Here is a 20,927-nt window from a genome sequence, read left to right as displayed (position 1 = left end):
AAATGACCATTATAAGCGGAGTGTATTGCATTTGATTTTGCAGCTGTGCATTCTGTGCAGACCAAAGCTTGAGAGAAATGTACGTCTTTAAAAAAAATTAATTCATGCATCCGTGAGTAAAGTGGTGGGCAGATGTGAGTATAAATAGTTGAAGACTTTTACGCAGACGTTAGTCACGGTATTTCATTCATTTATTTGGAGCTGCCTAGTCTTGTGGGATGCCAGAATTGTTCTCAAGGAGGGATTTGCCTTAAGAACATGACAAGAAGATCTTTAGTTTTCCATAGTGCATTCATGCATGGTTAAATTAAAACGTGCAGAAATATATTGTGATTTTTAAACTAGTTATGAATATTTTTTAAAGCTAAATGTAGTCTAAGACGCAGGTAATTGTGGTATGTTGTATACCTATCATCCTCACTGTTTATTAGCATATGAAATATAAGGGGATCACAAAATTCTCTTAAGGCAGGTTTGGCAATAGAATCTCAATCCTACCTTATCAGATCGGTCTTTGAATCAAAATCTGGTCTAAATGAGTTTTGGTGGCAGTCAAATGAGAGTCATACTCCCAGTTGGTTTTGTGTTTACTGTGAACAGTAGGGAATTTTGTTCTTCAAAGACCAACAGGTGCCCAAGAAAAAGCACTTTTTTGTGTTGTAAAATAGAAACAAAAATAGAAAGAAATTCTTTCAAAACTACCTTAATGAGTGCTGAAAAGGCATGGTGGGCATACACAGGGCTAATTTTGAAGCATTTTCTATTTTTTTTTCCATGTTGCAGAAGGGTGCAATTGCACTTCTATGTAGCATGCAAGCAAGCAAGCAAACAAAATTTAAAACTCCCTGAAAAGAACTAGTAATGGAGGAGTACACTGTTACTAGGATCACAGGGTTATATCTTCTGAATCTGGCTTGATAAACTTCAGCTAGAATTATTCGAAACAGGTTTTGCAAAATAGTTCTCAATTCCTTTTACAGAACACCGGTGTGACCAGCAGGGACCTAATCAGTCGAAGAATAAAAGAATACAGCACAATGATGAGGTAAATGACTGGCGTGCAATACAACAGATCAGTTGGCCTGATTATCTTGGTTCCTTTGTTTCTGAATAATACAGTTTATTTTTTCCCCCAGTGCTTCTAGCGGCAAAACAGAGCCATCCCCCAAAACACCTCGTCAGACCTTAAGCATCAGGCAGACATTCCTTGGTGCTAAAACTGAACAAAGGACCCAAAGCCCACATTCTCCAAAGGAAGAATCTGAAAGGAAATTCATTGCTAAAGGTAACTATGCCGTGTGTATTACCACATCCAGTCCAGTAAGGAAGCCCAGTTGACAAAAGCACACAAAGATCAAGGCACTTGTTGCACACAAAGATCAAGGCACTTGTTGCACATAAGATTCTCAAGAAGGAGATCCATGGGTTTCCAAGCATGTTTGTCTGTTCCGAGACATTAATAGAGAAACCTTTCTTACATTAAATCAACCCAGTGTGCTGTGCTTAACTTTGTTCTTGCCATATATAAAAATGCAGGCCTGCATTAGCTTCCCAGTCTCTTTTAATCATCTGTTTCAATCAACTCATTTAAAATACTTTAGTTTGTGTGATTTATTTTGGTACATGATTGTCTAGTTGGTTTGGGAGGTAGTGGTGGTGGAGTTGCTGTGGAATAACAAAAAGCGTTGGGATTCGTACAATATTCTGGACTCCTGCAGGGTTGAGGCAAAGGAAATGGGGAAGCCACGGCTGCAGGATGGGGACTGAGAACAGAACTGCCGTTCTCTGGCTGCCAGAAACTATACACTCTGGGGGTTTTTTGGGTTTTTTTTGCAGCAGCTATTGTTACAAGAGCAGACTTATTGTTGCCAACATGATTGCCCTAGCTTTATCTAATGTGTCCATCCCCCTTTTCTTCATTCAGTAAAATTAATATGTAAAACCTTAAATTGAGGGTTTGTGAGTGAAGCTTGGTAGTGGAAGTTATGCATTTATTTTCCAGGAAGGAAATTAATTTCTGCAGATGATGTTCTGCACTGCCCCAGACATCAGCCTAGAATGTTTTGCAAGCTAATCAAACAAGCATGCAGCACAGCTATTTTTGGTCAATTTTGTAATGTTATTCATAATTTTAAAGTGGACATGGCAGCCATTTTTGCAAGAAGTTCTGTGCCCACATTATTGAGCTTTGGTTAATGTGGTTGTATTGTGTTCCTCAAAACCATGCAATGTCATCCTGAAGCATGTGATCAGAAATATTCTCTCACATGTCATAAGTTTGCACATGTCCCAGGTTCATTCTTGTTAGGATCACAATTTTTGCTTGATTTGTGTGTGTGTGTGTGTGTGTGTGAGAGAGAGAGAGAGAGAGAGAGAGAGAGAGAATATATGTCAATAATAACATTCAATTTATAACATTTGATTTATAACATTCGATGTGTCAAGCATTTGTTAATATGCAGTGGCCAATTCTGAGTCTGGGACACTTTCAAAATGTCCACATCTGTCCCCACCCTTCTCTTCAAGGCCACAACAAGTATCTTTCCAGAGGAATGTCTCGAGAGATGGTTATTTACACAGAGTGTATGCCCTTACGTGGATCTATCTTCCCTGTAAATTACTTTTCTTATCTTCCCAAGCAAAATTTCCTGCAGGGGGTTGATGGGATTTTTGACTTGTCAAACTGAATGAGAAGGCCAAAAAAACTGCAATTCCCATCAGCTCCAGCTATCAAATAAATTTTAAACATGTACTAACAGCAGCTGCAAGCTGGCTACTGCATAATGATGAGAGCCACCAATTGCACAGATGCAAATACATTTTAAAATACTGGATGTTTTAAATTGCAAATGAATATATGGTGTGCAAGAATCAAGAAAAAATAAGCTGAATTTGTTAGATTTTTGATGCATTATATATGTAGTTCACAGCACCAGTAGTTACAGGTAACATCGGTACAGACAGCTTAGACCCACAACTTCTCCATGTGGTTTACAGACATTTAATAGATGGGGTGGTTGCTAGATCGGTGAATGCTACAGTACCATTGCTTATGTTGACTCTAGTACCAAGGAAATTGATTCTTGTATCAGAGGTGGCTGTATCGTAGTAGTTGCTGAGGTTGTGGTGAAGCTGTGGTCTGAAGTTGGAGAAGTTGTGGTCAAGGTCCAGATCTTAAGTTACTATTCTGTACAAACAACTTAGACCACAGGTTCTCCAAATTGATTCAGCCACATAATATATGTGGTTCATCTGCCTATGTTGTGCCCTCACTGATTTTTGGGGGGAGTACCTCATTCCGTTAACAGTTGAGTCACCACGTCCAGTCTGTCTTTTCAGTTAATCATTTAAAAATCTTATCTCCACCCCCCCTTTTGCCTTTCTCCCCTTAAGAAAAAGATGAGACAAGCCCACCAAAAGACAAAGGTACATGGCGAAAAAACATTCCCAATATCGTGAGAAAAACTTTTGAGAAGAAGCCATCTGCAGCTGGGACCTTTGGTGTCAGACTGGATGACTGTCCCCCAGCTCAAAGCAATAAGGTAGCAGTCTTAAAACAACAACAAATGTTTTGCCTTGATAATTCTTCTTGTGTGCACAAGACGTTGTAAGGCATACACTGCAAAGTCATGATCTGTCTTTTGATTTTTTTCCCCAGTATATCCCTCTTATTGTTGATGTATGCTGCAAGCTTGTTGAAGAGCGAGGTCTTGAGTATACAGGTATTTATAGGGTTCCTGGAAATAATGCTGCCATCTCGAGCATGCAAGAAGAGCTCAACAAAGGAGTGACCGACATCGACATTCATGATGATGTGAGTGATGCCATTTGTTTTTCTCTCTCTCTAAAAGCTGCAGTTGTGAGCAGACTGACAAGAATTTTCTCTGTTCCTGATTCTTAGAAATGGCGAGACTTGAATGTCATAAGCAGTTTACTGAAATCGTTCTTCAGGAAACTTCCAGAGCCTCTCTTCACTAATGGTAATTCATTCTCTCTCACAACTGCCATACTTTGTAAATTGACTATTATGGCTTAGATAAGAATAACTGATTTGTTAATTTGTAAATAATACTCAGTTTATGCTGAACAAATCTCTCTCTCATGCTTTTGGGAAAGGAACATTTTGTGCTTGATTGATCAAGTGTTTCAATTCCTTCATCGTCAGTCTTCAGTGCAATCCCACATTGGGACTACGCAGGCACAGACCAGCCACCGGGAAAGATTTAAAAGCTCTCAAATAGTAGGGGATGCTCCTCTGCAGCTACATGCATGTGCGGAGGCTTCCTGTCAAATGCCGTGTTGCTGGGCAGTGCGATCTCCCTTCCCTCAGTTCCTCTCATGCTGCCGCTGAGAGAGGTTGTTTTCTCTTGCGCTCTCTCACTCTTATGACTTCTGACTTCTCTTTCCTATCTTCACTCCGGAATGTTAACTAAGACGATGTCACAAAAAATGTTATTCAAGAAGTGCATCCGATGTGACATTAAAATGCCACACTTGGACAAGCACGATCTCTGCCTACTCAGTCTGGACGAGACCCATAATGTTGGAGCCTGCCAGCACTGCAAGCGCTTTATACCTAAGGCAAGGCAGACAGCACCACACGTTCAAAGGCAGCTCTTTGGGAAATGTCCCTTATGGGTTTTGACAGGCTGGCTGACTCTTCCACCAAGCAAGACCCGAAACCGCGATCCAACCGGACCCCTACTCAAACAGACACCCCGGATCTGCACCAAAACCGTCCCTCAGTTCCAAAGACCGCACCATCTGGGGATGCCCCAGTTCCAAGCAAGCATTCTAAAAAATCAGATCCAAAGAAGCGTCATTCCCCGGAACAGGATGAATGTGCTGTATCAGAGCCACCGGCGAAGAAGGCACAGGCAAAAACTAAACACCTGAAGCCCCCTGCCTTGGCTCCGTCACACTGTCACCACTCATCAACTTCGACTCCTTCCCTCACTATAGAGGAGGAGATCCTCCGGGCTCCATTAACACTCCCCCCTCGCACTCCATCACTGCAACACGAGGAGGGCCTGACTGAAGTGCTTCAACCAAGTTTCTCCCTGGAGCTGACCTCATTTGCTACAGCCTTGGTTCCGCCAGGGGATTGCCTGGATCTGACTCACGAGCAGAGCACCGCTTGGAATGCAATGCTCTCAGCTGCTCCACCCACTACTCCTTCGTTGCCTATGGGCACAACTTACTCTCAGACTCTCAACTGGCAGGATTTTTTGTCGGGGCTACAGGCTGTTCCTCTACTCCCGTCGGGTTCGACCCTTCCAGTTCTAACCCAATTGGTTCCAACTACATCGGTTCCAGCAGCTGCTTTGCTTTCATCAGCTCGAACACTCCAAGCACAATCGTTGACGCCTTTTTGAGTGTGACAAAGGCAAGGAAGTTGGTTCCCGCTGAGATGCCATTTTAGAGCTAGCATCGGATTCACTGCCCGAAGAGATGGTCGGAGACAGAACATTCCCTTCACCTACTGAGGACTCCTGCTTGTTCACTGAGCAGATGACCCAAATGGCTCAAGCACTCGACGTCTTTTCAGAAACACCTAAGCTAAAGCGCAGGATCCTCCAGACATTATACGGCAGCACCCTTGCCAGCTGTGGAAGACCTTCTTAATATAGCGCATGCTGTTTGAGAGAAACCAGCTTCATCTCTTGCCACGTCCAGGAAAATTGAAAACTGCTATAAGCTGCAACAGAAGGACTGCACCTTCCTCTTCACTCATCCCCACCCCTCTTCTCTGGTAACAGAGAGGTACAATCCAAACATCAATATGGGTCTCACTCATTCCCAGTGGACAAAGAGGGAAGGAAACTGGACACACTGGGAAAGAAAATATACTCCTCAGCTGCATTTGAATTTAGAATCGCAAATTACCAAGCCGTAATGGGCTCCTATAACCTGTTCTTATGGGATCGCCTCTCCAACTATACCCAGAAGACAGGAGGGTGCTGATCAGGGCCCTCCAGAGTGAGGTGACAAGACTGGCAAAGCAGCAGTTGTCAGCAGGGAAGTACTCCGCTGGCTGTTAAACTAGGTTACAGGTTACATTTTACCAAGTTACCACAGTTGTCACTTCCTCCTAATGTTTCCACCTGTTCTGTGGCAGTGCTTTCCTCAGTTGTTCAGGAATTACTTGACAAAGGGGCCATTCAAAAGCTGTTGCTTGACGACTCTCTACTTGGATTTTACTCCAGATACTTTATAGTAGAGAAGAAGGCTGGGGGGCTCTGCTCGATACTGGACCTCCACAACTTAAATATGTTTATTAAAGTTGAGAAATTCAGAATGTTAACTCTGTCCAGTGTTTTACATTACTTAGAACCAGGTAAGTGGTTCGCGGTGATGGACTTAAAGGATGAGTATTTCTACATTGCCATACACCCAGAGCACCAGAAATACCTCAGGTTCTCCTTCCAAGGGGAAGTTTTTCAGTACACAGTCCTCCAATTTGGCTTATCCTCAGTACCCTGTATGTTCACAAAATGCATGGTGGTGGTTGTGGCCTATCTTAGATCGAAGGGGTGTTCCATCTACCCGTATCTAGATGACTGGCTCCTGGTAGCTCGATCAGACACCTTACTCCAGGAGCACATTAGTATCACCATTCAGTCTCCCGTTTGGGCCTCATTATTAACTGGAAGAAGTCATCTCTTACCCTGACTCAGAACATACAATTCATAGGGGCCAGATTGGATACCACATTAGGGAAAGCCTTCCTGCACATGGATTGGGCAAGATCTCTATGGGCTCTAGTATCCAGGTTCCAGAGGAGCCGTTTCCAACCAGCTATACTTATTCAGAGACTTCTGGGGCTCATGGCATCCACCACGGGTGTCACACCTTTCGCCCGCCTCTATGTGAGACCCCTGCAAAACTGGTTCATTAGACATTTCAACCCACTTAGGGACCCACAACAGAGAAGGCTTTCCATCTCCAGGTAAATCACCAGGTCCTTAACTTGGTGGTCAGATGACATGAACCTCTTTAGGGGAACACATTTTGGACTTCAGCTACGAGATGTGTCCATCATCACTGATGCCTCCCTTAGGGGGTCAGGGGCACAATATGAGGACCTCTCCACACAGGAAGAAGGGTCAGAATCTGAAAGGAATATGCACATAAATGTACTGGTGCTCAGGGCAATTCGTTACTCCCTTGTTTCCTTTGCAGATCTCCTGTGAGACAAGAGGGCTGAGGTCCGCACAGACAACTTGACCACCCTCTATTATTTGAACAAACAAGGGAGAACGGCTTCACTGACTCTCTGCTCAGAGGCATCACAGCTCTGGCACTGGGCCATAGAACACAACATCTCACCTCAAGCAATCTATATTGCAGAAACGGTGAACAGCAAATCGGACACTCTAAGCAGGGTGGTCAAACCTCATCACGAGTGGTCCATCAACCCCATTTACCTTCGTCACATTTTCCAGAGATGGGGAATGTCGGAAGTTGACTTGTTCATAACATCTCAAAACACCAAGGCCAGAATCTTCTGCTCCATAGGGGGATTAGACCCAAAGTCCAGAGGGGATGCTTTCCAAATCCCCTGGGATTGGGGCCTTTTCTACACTTTCCCCTCCGTTCCCCTAATACCCAGAGTATTGAGCAGAATAAAAAAATACAGAACACAGTGCATCCTGGTCACTCTCTTTTGGCCTTGGAGAGACTGGTTCCCAACTCTTTGGGAAATGGCCAAGGGCTCTTACGTTCTTTTTCCAGATGCACCAGACCCTCATCCACAGAGGCCAGATTCTACACCACAATGTCTCTACCCTCAAACTGATGGCATGATTTCTACTCCTGTAGATGCCCCCTTTTCCAGGGAGGTTGCAGAGATCATATTGAATGCTCGGAAAACTTCCACAAGATCCTCATACAACCACAAATGGTCACATTTTTCATCCTGGGTAGCGCACACTAGCTTCTCCTGCTTTTCCTGCCCATTATCTCTGATTTTAGACTACCTGGTATCACTTCTTAAGAAGGGACTCTCTGCCTCATCCATCAAGGTTCACCTTGCCACCATCTCAGCATTCCATGAACCTGTGGATGGCAGGAAAGTTTTTTTCCCATCAGGCCTCTAAACAGATTTTTCCCATCAGGCCTGAAGGGCAACCTTAACACTTTCCCACCTAGGGCACCTCCCTTGTCCCAGTGGAGCCTCGGCATTAGTATTGGGACAGCTTATGCTACCTCCCTTTGAACCTCTCACCACCTGTGACCTTAATCTGCTCTCCTGGAAGGTAGCCCTCCTTGTAGCAGTCACATCTCTCAGGAATGGGTGAGCTTGCTGTCCTGCACATAGACCCACCCTTCCTCCAGTTTTTCGAGGAAAAGGTCATTTTATATCCCAGCCTAGAATTCCTCCCCAAGGTCGTATCCAGATTCCACTTATACCAAAAGGTTACCTTACCTGTCTTCTTCCCAGACCCTTCCTTGGAAGCAGAACATACACTACAAAAATTAGACATCAAAAAGGCTTTATTATATTATGTTAATAGAACAAAACCATTCAGAAAAGTCCAGGGCTCTATTTGTATGTTCCTCAAGCCCACATAAGGGTCTTCAAGTTGCTAAGCAATCACTTTCCAGGTGGTTCATAGCAACTATCAGGTGATGCTATTCCTCAGCCAACGTTCCCTGTCCGGTGTCCATCAGAGCACATTCCACCAGAGCACAATCTTACTCGGCTGCCTTCCAGCGAGGAACTCCACGACATCTGCCAAGCAGCCACCTGGTCATCAACAGATATGTTTATATGCCACTACTCCATGGATGAGAACTCAAGAAGGGAGACAGCAGTAGGGACAGCCATCCTTCATTCACTTTTCTCCTAATCATCTCACACCCTCCTCCACTGGTGAGTAGCTTGCTATTCTCCCAATGTGGGACTGCACTGAAGACTGATGATGAAAACAGTGTTGCGCTTACCTGTAACTGTTGTTCTTCTAGGTCTTTGTGCAGGCACACATTCCCTCCCTCTTACCCCGCTGTGAGAATCTCCTTACCTTGAGGCGGTCTGGGAGGAACTGAGGGAAGGGGGATCACTCCGCCCAACAACACAGCATTTGGCGGGAAGCCTCCGCACATGCATGTAGCTGCGGAGGAGCATCCCCTACTACTTGAGAGCTTTTAAATCTTTCCCAGTGGCTGGCCTGCAGAGTCCCAATGTGTGCCTGCATGAAGACTTAGACAAACAACAGTTACAGGTAAGTGCAACACTGTTTTTTTCTCCGAGTTGGTGTTGTTAGGCCCCCATTCCCATTTATTTCACTGTTTCTCAAGTTCAACAAGCTGCTGTTGCTGAAATGCACTCCACTATTCTTGTACTTAAAACTGGTCAGTTGCAGCTTACTAGCCCCCCATGTTGCAGCATTTCAGCATTTTTCCTCCAGTTTGGGTGGTCCTTAGCCACCACAACATACAGGGAGATGTACCGAGTCCATGGCTGACTGTCCTACGTTGCTGGTACCTTTGTCTGGTTCAGCAGATCAGGGATTATGGAGGACTGAGGGTTATGAGTTGATGGACTGTATGTTTTAAAGTGTTCCCCTTACTGAGGAAGCCACCTGGCCCTGTTCCTGTGTCTTTAATATCAGCCTGACACAGATAAGCTGTGCAGATGAAGCATTTCCCATCACCTAGCTCTGTGCCCGAGAAGACCCTGTCTTTTCTAATTGCTGTGCTTTGAGCTTCTGTCAAAGAGGCAGCGGCAAGTACTTTTTTAAAAAAAGAAAGATGGCAAACTTAGCTGTGGAATATATAAAATTATATTGATTTACAGACACCTCAAATGAGAACAGTATTTTAATTTTTGTTTAAATGACATTTACTTATTTATATCTCTAAAGCATTTATAGATTGCTTTCCCAGAATCTCAAAGTAATTAACAATACAATCATATCAACAAAAATTTATTTCTTGCCTTGCTTTTGTTGTAATTCAGGGTGGATGTATGCAGTAGTCTTCCATGGTCTTCCATCCAAGCTCTGAAAAATCCCAGACTGTGTGTAGCTGCATCATGTGCCTTCAGCCCATGCTCTGGAACCATTCCTCAGATCACACTAATGCCCAAGTTTAGCTCTGTGTGCCTTTGTGTTGCAGCTCTTGGGCTAAAGGAAGAAAAGGAAGTTGGGTAGGCTGTATAAAGGCCCTTGCAATAAAATAGTTTTTTTCTTTTCTCAGACAAATATGCAGATTTCATAGATGCTAACAGAAAAGAAGATCCCGTGGAGCGACTAAAAACACTAAAAAGGCTGGTATGCTGATTCTGGATATGTGCCCAATTTGTTGCCACATTTTGATGATCAGCATGATTGTTAAACTCTGTGCTCATGTGTTTCAGATCCATGATTTACCTGAACACCATTATGAAACGCTCAAATTTCTGTCTGCGCATCTAAAGACTGTAGCAGAAAATTCAGAGAAGAATAAGGTAAAGTTGATTAGAAGTTCCAAGGGTTTATATTCATGAGTGTGTTTGTTTGGGACCCATGATTGATCTGTGGTTTACTGGCATATATAAAGCAGAACCCCAGACCATTTGTGCTTTCATGATTGGGCTGGGTTGGGCCAGTGAGTGTCATGATAGAGTGGGTTTCCTGTAGTCTCACAAGTCCAATAAATGTACTCAGGAAGAGCAGTGCAGGAAGTGCCATGTGCTAGGATATAGCTAGCCATGAAATCTTAGTCATTGTGCTTCTTACTGACCTGCTTTCCAGCTGCATTTTTGGAGGGGTGGGGAATGAGGCAGGAGATTCCTGATCTAAGACACTGGTAAGAGGAGGGGGAAGGTGTTTTGCATTGCTTGCCAAGGGCAGATCAGCCTGAATAACCCAGATTAGGTTGAACTTGTCAGAGCTAGGAAGCTAAGCAGGGTCAGCCATGATTAGTGCTTGGATGGGAGACCACCAAGGAAGACCAGGGTTGCTATGCAGAGGGAAGCAGTGGCAAACCGCCTCTGTTCATCTTTGCCTTGAAAACCCCATGAGTGGTCGCCGTGAGTAGGGTGTGACTTAATAATAAAACGCTTTGTAAACTGCTCTGAGTGGGTGTTAAGTTGTCCTGAAGGGCGATATATAAATCAAATGTTGTTGACGGCACTGTTGTTGATGGTATTTTATTATTATTACCAAGGGTTGAGCAGTTTTATTTTTCTGGTATTGTACATTGTTACACAGCTTTGCTAGGCATCCAAGCAAACTTTCCTTCCAGCTGGAACTGTATGTATGGCTACAGAATATAGGGAAGGAGGGAGAGAGTTTCAGTAACCAAAGTCCTTGCCAGAGCAACTGTTGCATTGTATGGTGGCTGGGAAACTCATCATCTATTGAGCAGAGGGCTGTCAGGTTAAGATCTGTTGCAGAAGAAATGTGTCATGCGTATCAGAGTGGACATAGTTCATTGTTGGAGGACATCCTGTTGCACAACTGCTGCTATCTCGATTGCCTAGAAAAGTCATGAGGGTGCAGCTCTAATACCTGTTGTGAAGTAGTGAAGCTCTGTGCCTTTATACTGGGAGAAGGGGGAGAGTGGCAGAGCACATCCTTTGCATGTATGAGGTCCCAGGCTCAGTCATTCATGGCATCTCTACTTAAGACAGCATGAGAAACAAGAAGTAACAGCAGCTTGACTCTGCTTCATGCAGGTTCACATACATGTTATTGTCAGACTCAGGATTATTTTTCTGACCATCACATTTGTATCCTACCTTTCATCCTAATAGCTCAAGGTGGCATAGGTAGATCTTAGTCTGACTCTCTAGCCACTATCCCACATAAGCCGGCTTTAGTGTTGCTTTGATACCTAATTATCAAAAGAGAATATCTGGAAACACATTACCAAATCTGTTTCTCAATCAGGAGAGAGTTTTTTAGAAAGAGAATATACAAGTCTTTATCCCTCTTACAAAGAGATAAATCAGACCTGTTTTCTTTGCATTGTCAGATGGAACCAAGAAACCTGGCAATAGTATTTGGTCCAACTCTTGTGAGAACATCTGAAGATAACATGACGCACATGGTTACCCATATGCCCGATCAATACAAAATCGTAGAAACGCTTATCCAAAAAGTAAGTGAATCAATTTCACCTTCTCAAGCGCATAATACTGGCAGATGTGCTTCTTCTAGCTATAGACCAGCTTTGATTCCGGTTCTTCTCCTTTGTACAGCTCACTTCTTCTTTTCCTTTATTTCTGCAATGTCCACATTTTTGTGACTTTGGTGGGTTTTTTTCACTTCTTTTATTTTAAATTGTAGCATGACTGGTTTTTCGCAGAAGACGATGCTGAAGAACCTCTTGTAAGTACTGGTCCTTTTAAATTTCTGGATTCCACCTCCCTCTTAGTTTAGGCCCTGCAGTCCTGCTGTTTCTAATATGGGAACATATTTTCCTCATATATTGCTTGCTCTTTATAAGCCACTCCACATAGTAATGGAAATGAAGAATAGTATGCGGTTAATTTTTAGACTTTCTCCTCTAGAATGAGCTCCTCACCCCAATATTTATTCTGCTTTTTGTTTGTTTGCATAAGAGTTCCTGAGGAAATGGTGTTTTCGGGTGAATAGTTACCGTTTTCTGAGTGCTGTTAAGTCGTAATGAACCCATTAACTGTGAAAAGATGATGAAGAGATCTTTGTTTATTAACTGTAGACAGCAGTTCAGGAGGAAAACACTGTAGAATCTCAGCCAGTGCCAAACATAGATCATTTACTCACCAACATTGGAAGGACGGGAGTATCTCCTGGAGACGTATCAGGTAACTTTTCCCTGGGCGGTCTGTAGGCTAGAAAATTCACTTCTAATGATTTGTTTTAATCTTCTTCTCTTTCCTTTCTTTGCTAATAACTTGATTTTTTTTCCTTCTCAAAGTGATCATAGGTGTTTTTGTTTTAAGGGCCCACAGTAGGGCATGTTGCATGTGACATAGGATTGGAATGCTTCCTTGGTTAAAAGAAATAAAGTTCATAAACAATGAAAACAACTAAGCATGCTCACGACTGTGTCATTAACCATGGTGATTGCTCCATATAATTCTTACAATGAGATGGACGAGATAACCTGCAGTTGTACGAATGGCTGTTGGGATAACAGAAAGCTTGAACTTCCACGCTGTGTTCAAATAACACTGATTTTCACATTAGGAAGGCAAATCAAGGTTTTAAAGTTAACGGTGTTTGACAGATAACCAACGTTTTTCCCAAAGTATATTACTATGCTTACTAAACATTGACTTGTTTCTGTTTAATAATGATCATCGTTATTATTTGGCTAAGTAGTGCTGTTGCAAACTTTCTTGGTGACTTTCCCCCACACTGCCACTGCACTGTTCATTAACCAAGCATGTTGTTTATCACAAATGTTATCCCTCTGTTTCTAGTGTGTGTTTTAGTTCGTAGAAGACTCTTTTTTCGGCAATTTATTGAAACAGTCCCTCTATCCTGATGTTGAAACAGGAGAAGTGGGAGGAGTCTATCACACGGTGATGTCACTGGTGGACTCTGTGATGTCATTGATGGACAGCTGGAACTGTAGGAAGAAGGAGGACTGTTGTCCACACTGTAGCTGCCTTGTCTGCAGAAACCCCCGTTTCTTGTAAATGCACAAAGGATTAGTTGATCTGTGCTGTACATTTTTTTTCTTTTGAAGAGTATTTTGAACAGATCAATGCTACTTTTTAAAAGTGTTTCTGCTGTTTCTTGTTATTTCTGAAGCAGACCCTGAGGAGAAATAGCATGGTATGGTCCACTAGTTTTTCTAGTCATTAGCCATGTGTCAAAAGGGGCAGGGCATGGGCGCTCAGTTCATTAATTCCAAGGTGGGGGAACCCCGTGAGAGTTGGAGAATGGCAGCATCTTCTGGGTGCTGCATTAGCCCCTCCTTACCCCCTTTATAACCATATAACTCTTTTGGGGAGATGGGTGAAAGTAAAACTATGGTGTCCATTTTCATTTCATAATAGCGCTTCTTTTTGTGTTTTTTTTAGATTAAGCACAAAACTGATGGCTGTGGAAATCTAGCTAGGGAGAAACTAAAATTTCTGAAATGTGTAGCTCAGAGGAGCACTTGAATGTGAAGCTGGGGGATCAAAAGATAAAACCCCTTATGTCAAAATATCACCCCTTAACAACTCAAACATTTGAGAAAATACAAATGTGACTTATGATAACAACCTGGGGGAAAATTGTTTCAGAATTTAGCCAAAGGCTCTTCTAAAGAAATTGGTGCATTGCATTTGCAGGAGTGTACCAAGTACAATCCTGAACAGGTCTCTCAGCTGCGGTTTTGCAGGGCTCTGTACTTAGAAACTTGAATAAAAATTAGTCTTTCTGTTCTGTTTTGTTCAGAAGAACAGGGCTCCTTTGCCATTACTGTCATTGAGCTGATTCTGCCTACAACTCACGGCATCCTTTCATGGCGGTGGCTTTCTGTGGTGCAGCTTGCATCTTTTGTGAGCTCTTACTGTCCACTTTGTTCTGATTATTTTAATTTTTTTTTTATCAATTTGCTCTCACATTTTGTTCAGTGCTTGTCTTCTTTCATATGTCCAGCATTGTCTAGAGCAAAAAGCAGACTTTGAGCAGTGTTGACTAAACATGTTGCATTTTGATTTTTTAACAGATTCAGCTACTAGTGACTCTGCAAAATCTAAGGTAATACATTGCATTTGGGTTCTTTGCTAGGTTTGGTTGATTGTGCATGAAGGCCGTGTGACATTATTTAGGCTTGCCATGTGTAGTCTTGTGTATTGTCTGTATTCGTGGGGGGGGGGGTGGTCAGATTCTCAGAAAACAAGAGCCCTGCTACGTCCTCAGTATATCCACTGCAGGCACCTAACAGTATCTCTGGCAAGAGGCCACCCCTACTGCTGTGAGTCTTATGATGATGTCAAGGCTAATAGAATTGTATTCCAGCATGAGCTTTTGTGAATAAGAGACCCCTTCTGATGGAATGCAAGGATCCTCACTATGCCGACATTTTATGGAGGAGAACGGAGGGAAATCAGCACAGTCAAAGGACCAAGAAATACAGTGTGAATAATCTCCTGACTGCTGTTTTTCCCCACATTCTCCTTCATAAAATGTTGCAGAGTGAGGATCTGCGTACAGCATCTGAAGAAGTGGGGTCTGGTTCATGAAAGCTGGAATAAAATTTTCTTAGCCTTCAGCAGGCTACAGGGCTCCTATTTGTTTTTGCTGTGACAGACTAACACAGTTACCCCACTGGAGTTACTGGCATGGAAGGGTCTTAGTTCTATGGAAATTCTTGAAGATTATGAGGAAGAGCAAGATTCAGTAGCACCTTAAAGATCAACAATATTTCTTGATAGAAGCTTTTAATAGTTACAGCTCCCTTTGTCAGAAACAGGTTGGAGGAAGGCTCCTTAAACTGGAGGAAGGGTTCAAATTTTGCTCAGTGGAGTGGTAAGATAGAGGTAAGATCCACCCTGTTGATTGTGCACAACTCACAGTTTGCCTGGAAACCAAAATAGCAAACCATGGTGTGATCATGGATGTCAGTTCAGATTTCCAGGCAAGCTATAGTTTGCACAAATTATAGGAGGGAATTTCAAAGTGTGAAGAGAGGGGGATGAAAGGAAGAGAATTGGCAGTAGACTAACACATTGTCATGTAGGATTTTGGGGTGAGGTCCAGTACCAATGGTATCATTGGCGAGCCAATGTAATAGATGACATTGAATGTAGAGTGAGGAGACCTGGACTTATCCATTAACTTTATACTGGATGGCCTAGGCAAGTCAATGGGTTGGATCTAGATTAAACTTTCCAATGCGCGGATATAACTTACCTGATTCCCTCCTCCCACTGCTCCTCTTGAGTGTTAGGGGATCCTGCGGAATGACCTGGGGGACGGTCTCCAAGACTTGTATTTATTTATAAAATTTATATTTATGTCTTGTGCGCCATAGCGCCTTTTCTTCTGAGTCTTAGCATCTTGTTCAAATAGTCCTAGGCAGTTCACTCCAGGAACATGGGGGAAAACTAAACCAGGCTAGATGACTGACAGATCTTTGTTAAGGAGCAGAGTAGTTCAGTGCTCATGGTAGCAAGCCTCATCAATATTTTTCATGGCTGGTAGTCCATAATATTTTTAATTTACTTCATTTATCCCCCCACCTAGCTTCCCAGTGGGAATCCAGAGCGGTTTACGTTGATCTCCTCTCCTCCATTTTATCTTCGCAACAGCTCTTGAGTTAGGTAGATTAGGCTGAAGGTGTGTGACTGGCCCATAGTTACCCAGCGAACCTCCGTGGCAGGGTGGGGATTTGAACTTGATTCTCCCAGATCCTAGTCCAGATTCTTGTTTAAAATATTATGTACCATTGTGTGTGGAAGCATGTTTTTATTTCGTGATCTCTAATGGTTTTTTTAAAAAATTGTGTCTCTCATCCAGGGTTCTTGGGGGTCTGGAAAAGATCAGTATAGCAGGGAGCTGCTTAAGACCTCCCTTTTTGCAGCAGCTAGTCGTAAGCGGAAAAAACCAAAAGAGAAACCCCAGCCCAGCAGCTCCGAGGATGAGTTGGATAATGTATTTTTCAAAACGGAGCCTGCGGAACACCATCGCTGCGGCTCTGCAAAAGAGGACGTGCCTAAAGATGAAGCGGAAAAGGAGATTGCGGGGAGAAAACAGAGAGCAGCGGTTCTGAAAGAGAGTAGTGTTAGAAAATCTTCTGCGACAAGCAGAGATGAAAATGTGTTGCCAAGGAAGGAGAGGACACACTCGGAAGATCCCTCATCAACTTACCACCAAAAATTCATGAGATCTCCAAATCTCAGCTTTCGGCTTAGTACACAAAAAGATTGCACTAAACCTCCTGTCTTGCAAGCCTCTACTCAGACAGAAGAAACAGTCTCAGACTCGGGCACTATGCTCAGCACTTCTTCCCAGGCTTCTCTGCAGAGATACACCTGTAAGAAATTGGCCCACCCTGAAAATAAATGCAGTGAGTTCTTAACAGCTGACGCCAGCTCCATCACTTCAGATTACTCGACAACCTCATCCACTACATACCTAACTGGATTAGATTCCACCATGCTGAGCCATGAGGTGCAGTCAGTGACAGAAAGCAAAGGAGAGGAGGCCGATGATGAGAGAAGTGAATTGATCAGTGAAGGTCGCCCTGTGGAAACAGACAGTGAGAGCGACTTCCCTGTTTTTGCCACTAGTTCAGCCATGGAGAGGCTGTTTCGGGGGAAGATGCAAGACATGGTGAAAAGCAGCCGGAGGAACTCTGAGGAAAGCGAAGTAAGTTGTACTGAGGGAAGCTTGACACCAAAGTTGGACAGCCGCAGACTATTCAGTTCACACAAACTTATTGAATGTGATACGTTATCTAGGAAAAAGTCAACCAGACACAAGACGGACAGTGAAGGTTCTGGAGATGCCAAGTGTGAGAAGGAGCAGCCATCAGTGACCAAAATGTTTGACATCATGAAGAAAGGAAAATCAACGAGCAGCTTAGCAACATCGGCCAAAAGTGAGCCTGAAAAACAGGAGCCTACATGGAGACTGAAGATTACTGACAGACTAAAACTGAGGCTCAAGGCTTCTGCAGATGATATGTTTGGAGTGGGCAATCAGAAATCAAACTCTGCAGATACAACTAAGAGAAAGAACATCAGGAGAAGGCATACATTAGGAGGCCAGAGAGATTTTGCGGAAATAAGCGTTTTGAATACATGGAAAGTGCAAGAGAAAAATCCGAACAGGGAGAGAGACTTTTCAGCAGTAAACCGGCTGAAGCCCAAATGCCCAGCTCAGGACCTCTCCATTTCGGACTGGCTTGCACGAGAACGTTTACGCACGAGCACAACTGACCTTGATACGGGTGAAAGTGGAGAGCCCCAACTGGAGAACACTAGAATAGCAGATTCGTCAAAGATAGAGCTCTCTTTGCCTGCAGAGATGCTGGCAGAGGACAGCAGTAGTTCTGGTAGTTTAACTCTAGTTCCTAGAACGCCAGGACCACCGCAGCCACCGGATCACATAAACGGAGAAAGCTACCAGAATATGAACAAAAGTAGCTTCAGTCCAGCAGTTGATGCCCATCCTCATAAACTATCTGGGACCCAGGTGGTCAGATCTCGATTTTACCAATATCTTTAAAATGGAGCAGTAAATGTCCACTTCAGCAATTCAATAGCGGCCTCACTGTTAACGTGTCCCCAATTGTTCTGTATACATTTCTTTTCTGTACTGTTATTTTGCAGTTGATGTGGTTGATTTCATCATTATGCACTGTGGAAGGGTCTTTACAGAGCATTAATACTGCAGAACATTTGGGGGTGGGGAGGGGGAGAGAGAGAGAGTTTAAAATATATATATAAATAAATCTATATATATATATATATATAAATAAATATATTTTAAATAAAAGTATATTTGATTGCTGCATACAAATGTTGAACAAAGCATCTAATGCAAAATGCTGTGTAATGTGTACATGGTTTTTATGACTGACAATTGACATTAGTATGCAGAAAAAAATGTTCTTTGGGTTTTAGTCACTAACAAGTGCCTCATCGGGGGAAAAGTTCATTTGGTTTGTTAGGGTGCCATAATAACTGTTAAATTAGGTGATGTTAATATAATCAAATGAATGCATTTGACTGGTAAGTCGTTTCATGACATGTTACAAATTTTAGCACAGGTGGGTACAGAGCTTCCATTCCTTAGGCATTCCAGTTGGATTTCTGAGTTTTATATTCCAATTTTAATACAGTTTTTTGAGTTTTATGTGACTTGAATTTTTAATCTTTCTGTAAAATAAGTAACTTAAATGTACATACTCCATGTGTATCTTTTCCTGATACCAGATTTGATATAAATGTTGTAACATAGACGTGTAGATAGTGGATCCTGGATGGAACTGGTTTCTTTTATTGAGAATATAATTCTGCATGAATACTTTAATGACTCCAAACCTGTATCATGCCTGTGTGCATACCCACTTAAAACACTGGAAATAAAATTGTTTTGGTGATTCTTGGTGTGGACTGACTGCCATTCTAGAGGGGAACAATGAAAAAACTCCTTGGTTGAGATCAGTTGCTTCCCCAAGTATCAGATAAATGAAAGGAGGCCGTTGAAAAGGACTGTGAATGTAGAGAACTGCAGTTAAGATTGGTGAACCGTTTTGAACATGGCTAACTTGGAAATTGTCGTTTGTTTATAAGAAGAATCATTTAACAAGAATTAGTTACTTCTTTGCAAGTACAAAAAGTTACGCAACCAGCACACAGGGCATGTTCAAGTGCACTGAAAAAGCAGTAGAAATCCACTGGGACGCCTTCACTTTCAACATCACAAGCTGCTGCTGGAGTTTCAGAAAAGGTATACTATGCAGTGCAGGAAGGTGGTGTTTGTAAAAATGGCCAGTGGCCATATGGATTCAGGATGGATTTACATTTTAAATGACAGGCATTTTTGTAGCTGTAAACCCCCAGAAGTGTGGTGATACATGTTTAACACACAGTGACCATGCCTCCTTAGCATATGCCTATGTTTGTGCACACAGACATCTCTGCTCTCAGTTGTGTTTACTGCTGCTAACATTGAGACATAAGCAACAAATGTACTTCCTGAATAAAATCTGAATTGGCCTTTCATTTGTGCCATAGGGTGGGTTGTGGCCCAAATGAATAAAAATCAGGTTTCTTCCACTCTTTTTGCAAATTGCTTGTGGATGACAAAGGGACTTTGGACTGGGGGACTGGCAGTTGTACTAATCAGTTCAGAACAGCATGAAAAGCATGGCCTTGTGTATGCAACATCAGTGCTCTCACTGGATTGGCAGGTATTCTCAGGTTGCTCATTACTCAGATCCCTACTGAATTTGTTACATTTTTAGCCCCCCCCCCCAACACTGGCTTTGCTTCTACACTGTATGTAGAGAGTAAAAGGCCCGGTCAACACACAGAATATCAGTGGTATGGTAATTCCACAAAATATAGTTAATGAAGATGTTTCTAGGTGTGAAGTGGTTCTGGGGTGGTTTTCACTGTTAAGGTTACAATACATTGATATGTGTGCAAGCACATGCAGAGCCACTGAGCTCAAATGGCTTGCTGCATGCTTGCTCAGCTTCCACGTGGCTGAGTTTTTGGCAACTGATATGCCACCATCAAAAATGGAGGGGCTTCTGGTATGAATCAGTTTTCTGCAACATCATCTTTCACAGGCATAAACCTGCTTCATTCAATAACTATGAAGTGGATGGGAAAGGTAGTCTGTGCCAGGGACACATTTGGATAAGCGCCTCAATACTGTCTTTGGCTCTCCCACCCCCTCCCTAAGAATCTTGTGCAAATGGCAATAATTGGGGCCACTTTTCACAACCTTGACTCACAGCCCTTGTCAGAAAGAGGTTGTATAAATCACATACACAAGCCGAATCCATCATTATCCCATAGCTCATCCCAGGGTAGGGCTTGCATTGGTGTTCTTATTCATGCATGGTGCTTATATGACCGATTTTAATTGACCAGCTTTCAGCCTGGATAGTAAAACACAGACTCATAGATGCCTAAGGGTTTTGGGAATCAGCTCTCATTTTAACACTTTCAAGGACCTAATCGCACAGTGCCAGACTCCATCTCAGTGCTAGGAAGGGGGAGAATGTTAGCAGACTATAGCTGGGCAACTGACCATCAGCTGTTGCTGTTGCTTGCCACTTCAATCAAAGCACACCAAGCTGTGCACAGCTCCTACTTTTCTGACTTTGGATAGTGGAGAGACCTGCAGTTTTGGTGGATGGAGCAGCCACAACAGCCTAATGAGAATAAGTGTTGGTGTGGTGCCATAGAGCAATCCTGTGTGTCAGAGTGTGCGTATGGAGAGGTGTGATTGTAGGGTATTACTTAGTGGAAGCTATCTGTAGAATCCTCCTGA

General features: G+C 42.9%; 1 protein-coding gene across 1 annotated transcript in view; it reads left to right on the top strand.

The window, feature by feature from the left end:
• ARHGAP21 (Rho GTPase activating protein 21) overlaps positions 1 to 19,020 on the top strand; it is a 148,101-nt gene extending 129,081 nt beyond the window's left edge. Inside the window, exons 13-24 of the mRNA XM_054991092.1 lie at positions 981 to 1,045; positions 1,137 to 1,285; positions 3,394 to 3,542; positions 3,659 to 3,814; positions 3,902 to 3,980; positions 10,201 to 10,274; positions 10,361 to 10,450; positions 11,962 to 12,087; positions 12,276 to 12,317; positions 12,670 to 12,775; positions 14,638 to 14,669; positions 16,431 to 19,020. Of these exons, the coding sequence (XP_054847067.1) occupies positions 981 to 1,045; positions 1,137 to 1,285; positions 3,394 to 3,542; positions 3,659 to 3,814; positions 3,902 to 3,980; positions 10,201 to 10,274; positions 10,361 to 10,450; positions 11,962 to 12,087; positions 12,276 to 12,317; positions 12,670 to 12,775; positions 14,638 to 14,669; positions 16,431 to 18,143 (2,781 nt within the window). The 3' untranslated portion in view covers positions 18,144 to 19,020. The remainder of the gene's footprint in view (positions 1 to 980; positions 1,046 to 1,136; positions 1,286 to 3,393; positions 3,543 to 3,658; positions 3,815 to 3,901; positions 3,981 to 10,200; positions 10,275 to 10,360; positions 10,451 to 11,961; positions 12,088 to 12,275; positions 12,318 to 12,669; positions 12,776 to 14,637; positions 14,670 to 16,430) is intronic.
• The last annotated feature ends 1,907 nt before the right edge of the window (positions 19,021 to 20,927 follow it).

Source organism: Eublepharis macularius, chromosome 11 (assembly GCF_028583425.1).
Source record: "Eublepharis macularius isolate TG4126 chromosome 11, MPM_Emac_v1.0, whole genome shotgun sequence".
In the NCBI taxonomy this organism is placed as follows: Eukaryota; Metazoa; Chordata; class Lepidosauria; order Squamata; family Eublepharidae; genus Eublepharis; species Eublepharis macularius.
The sequence above is the reverse complement of the archived record's forward strand: the minus strand, read 5'-3'. Positions and strand labels throughout refer to the sequence as shown.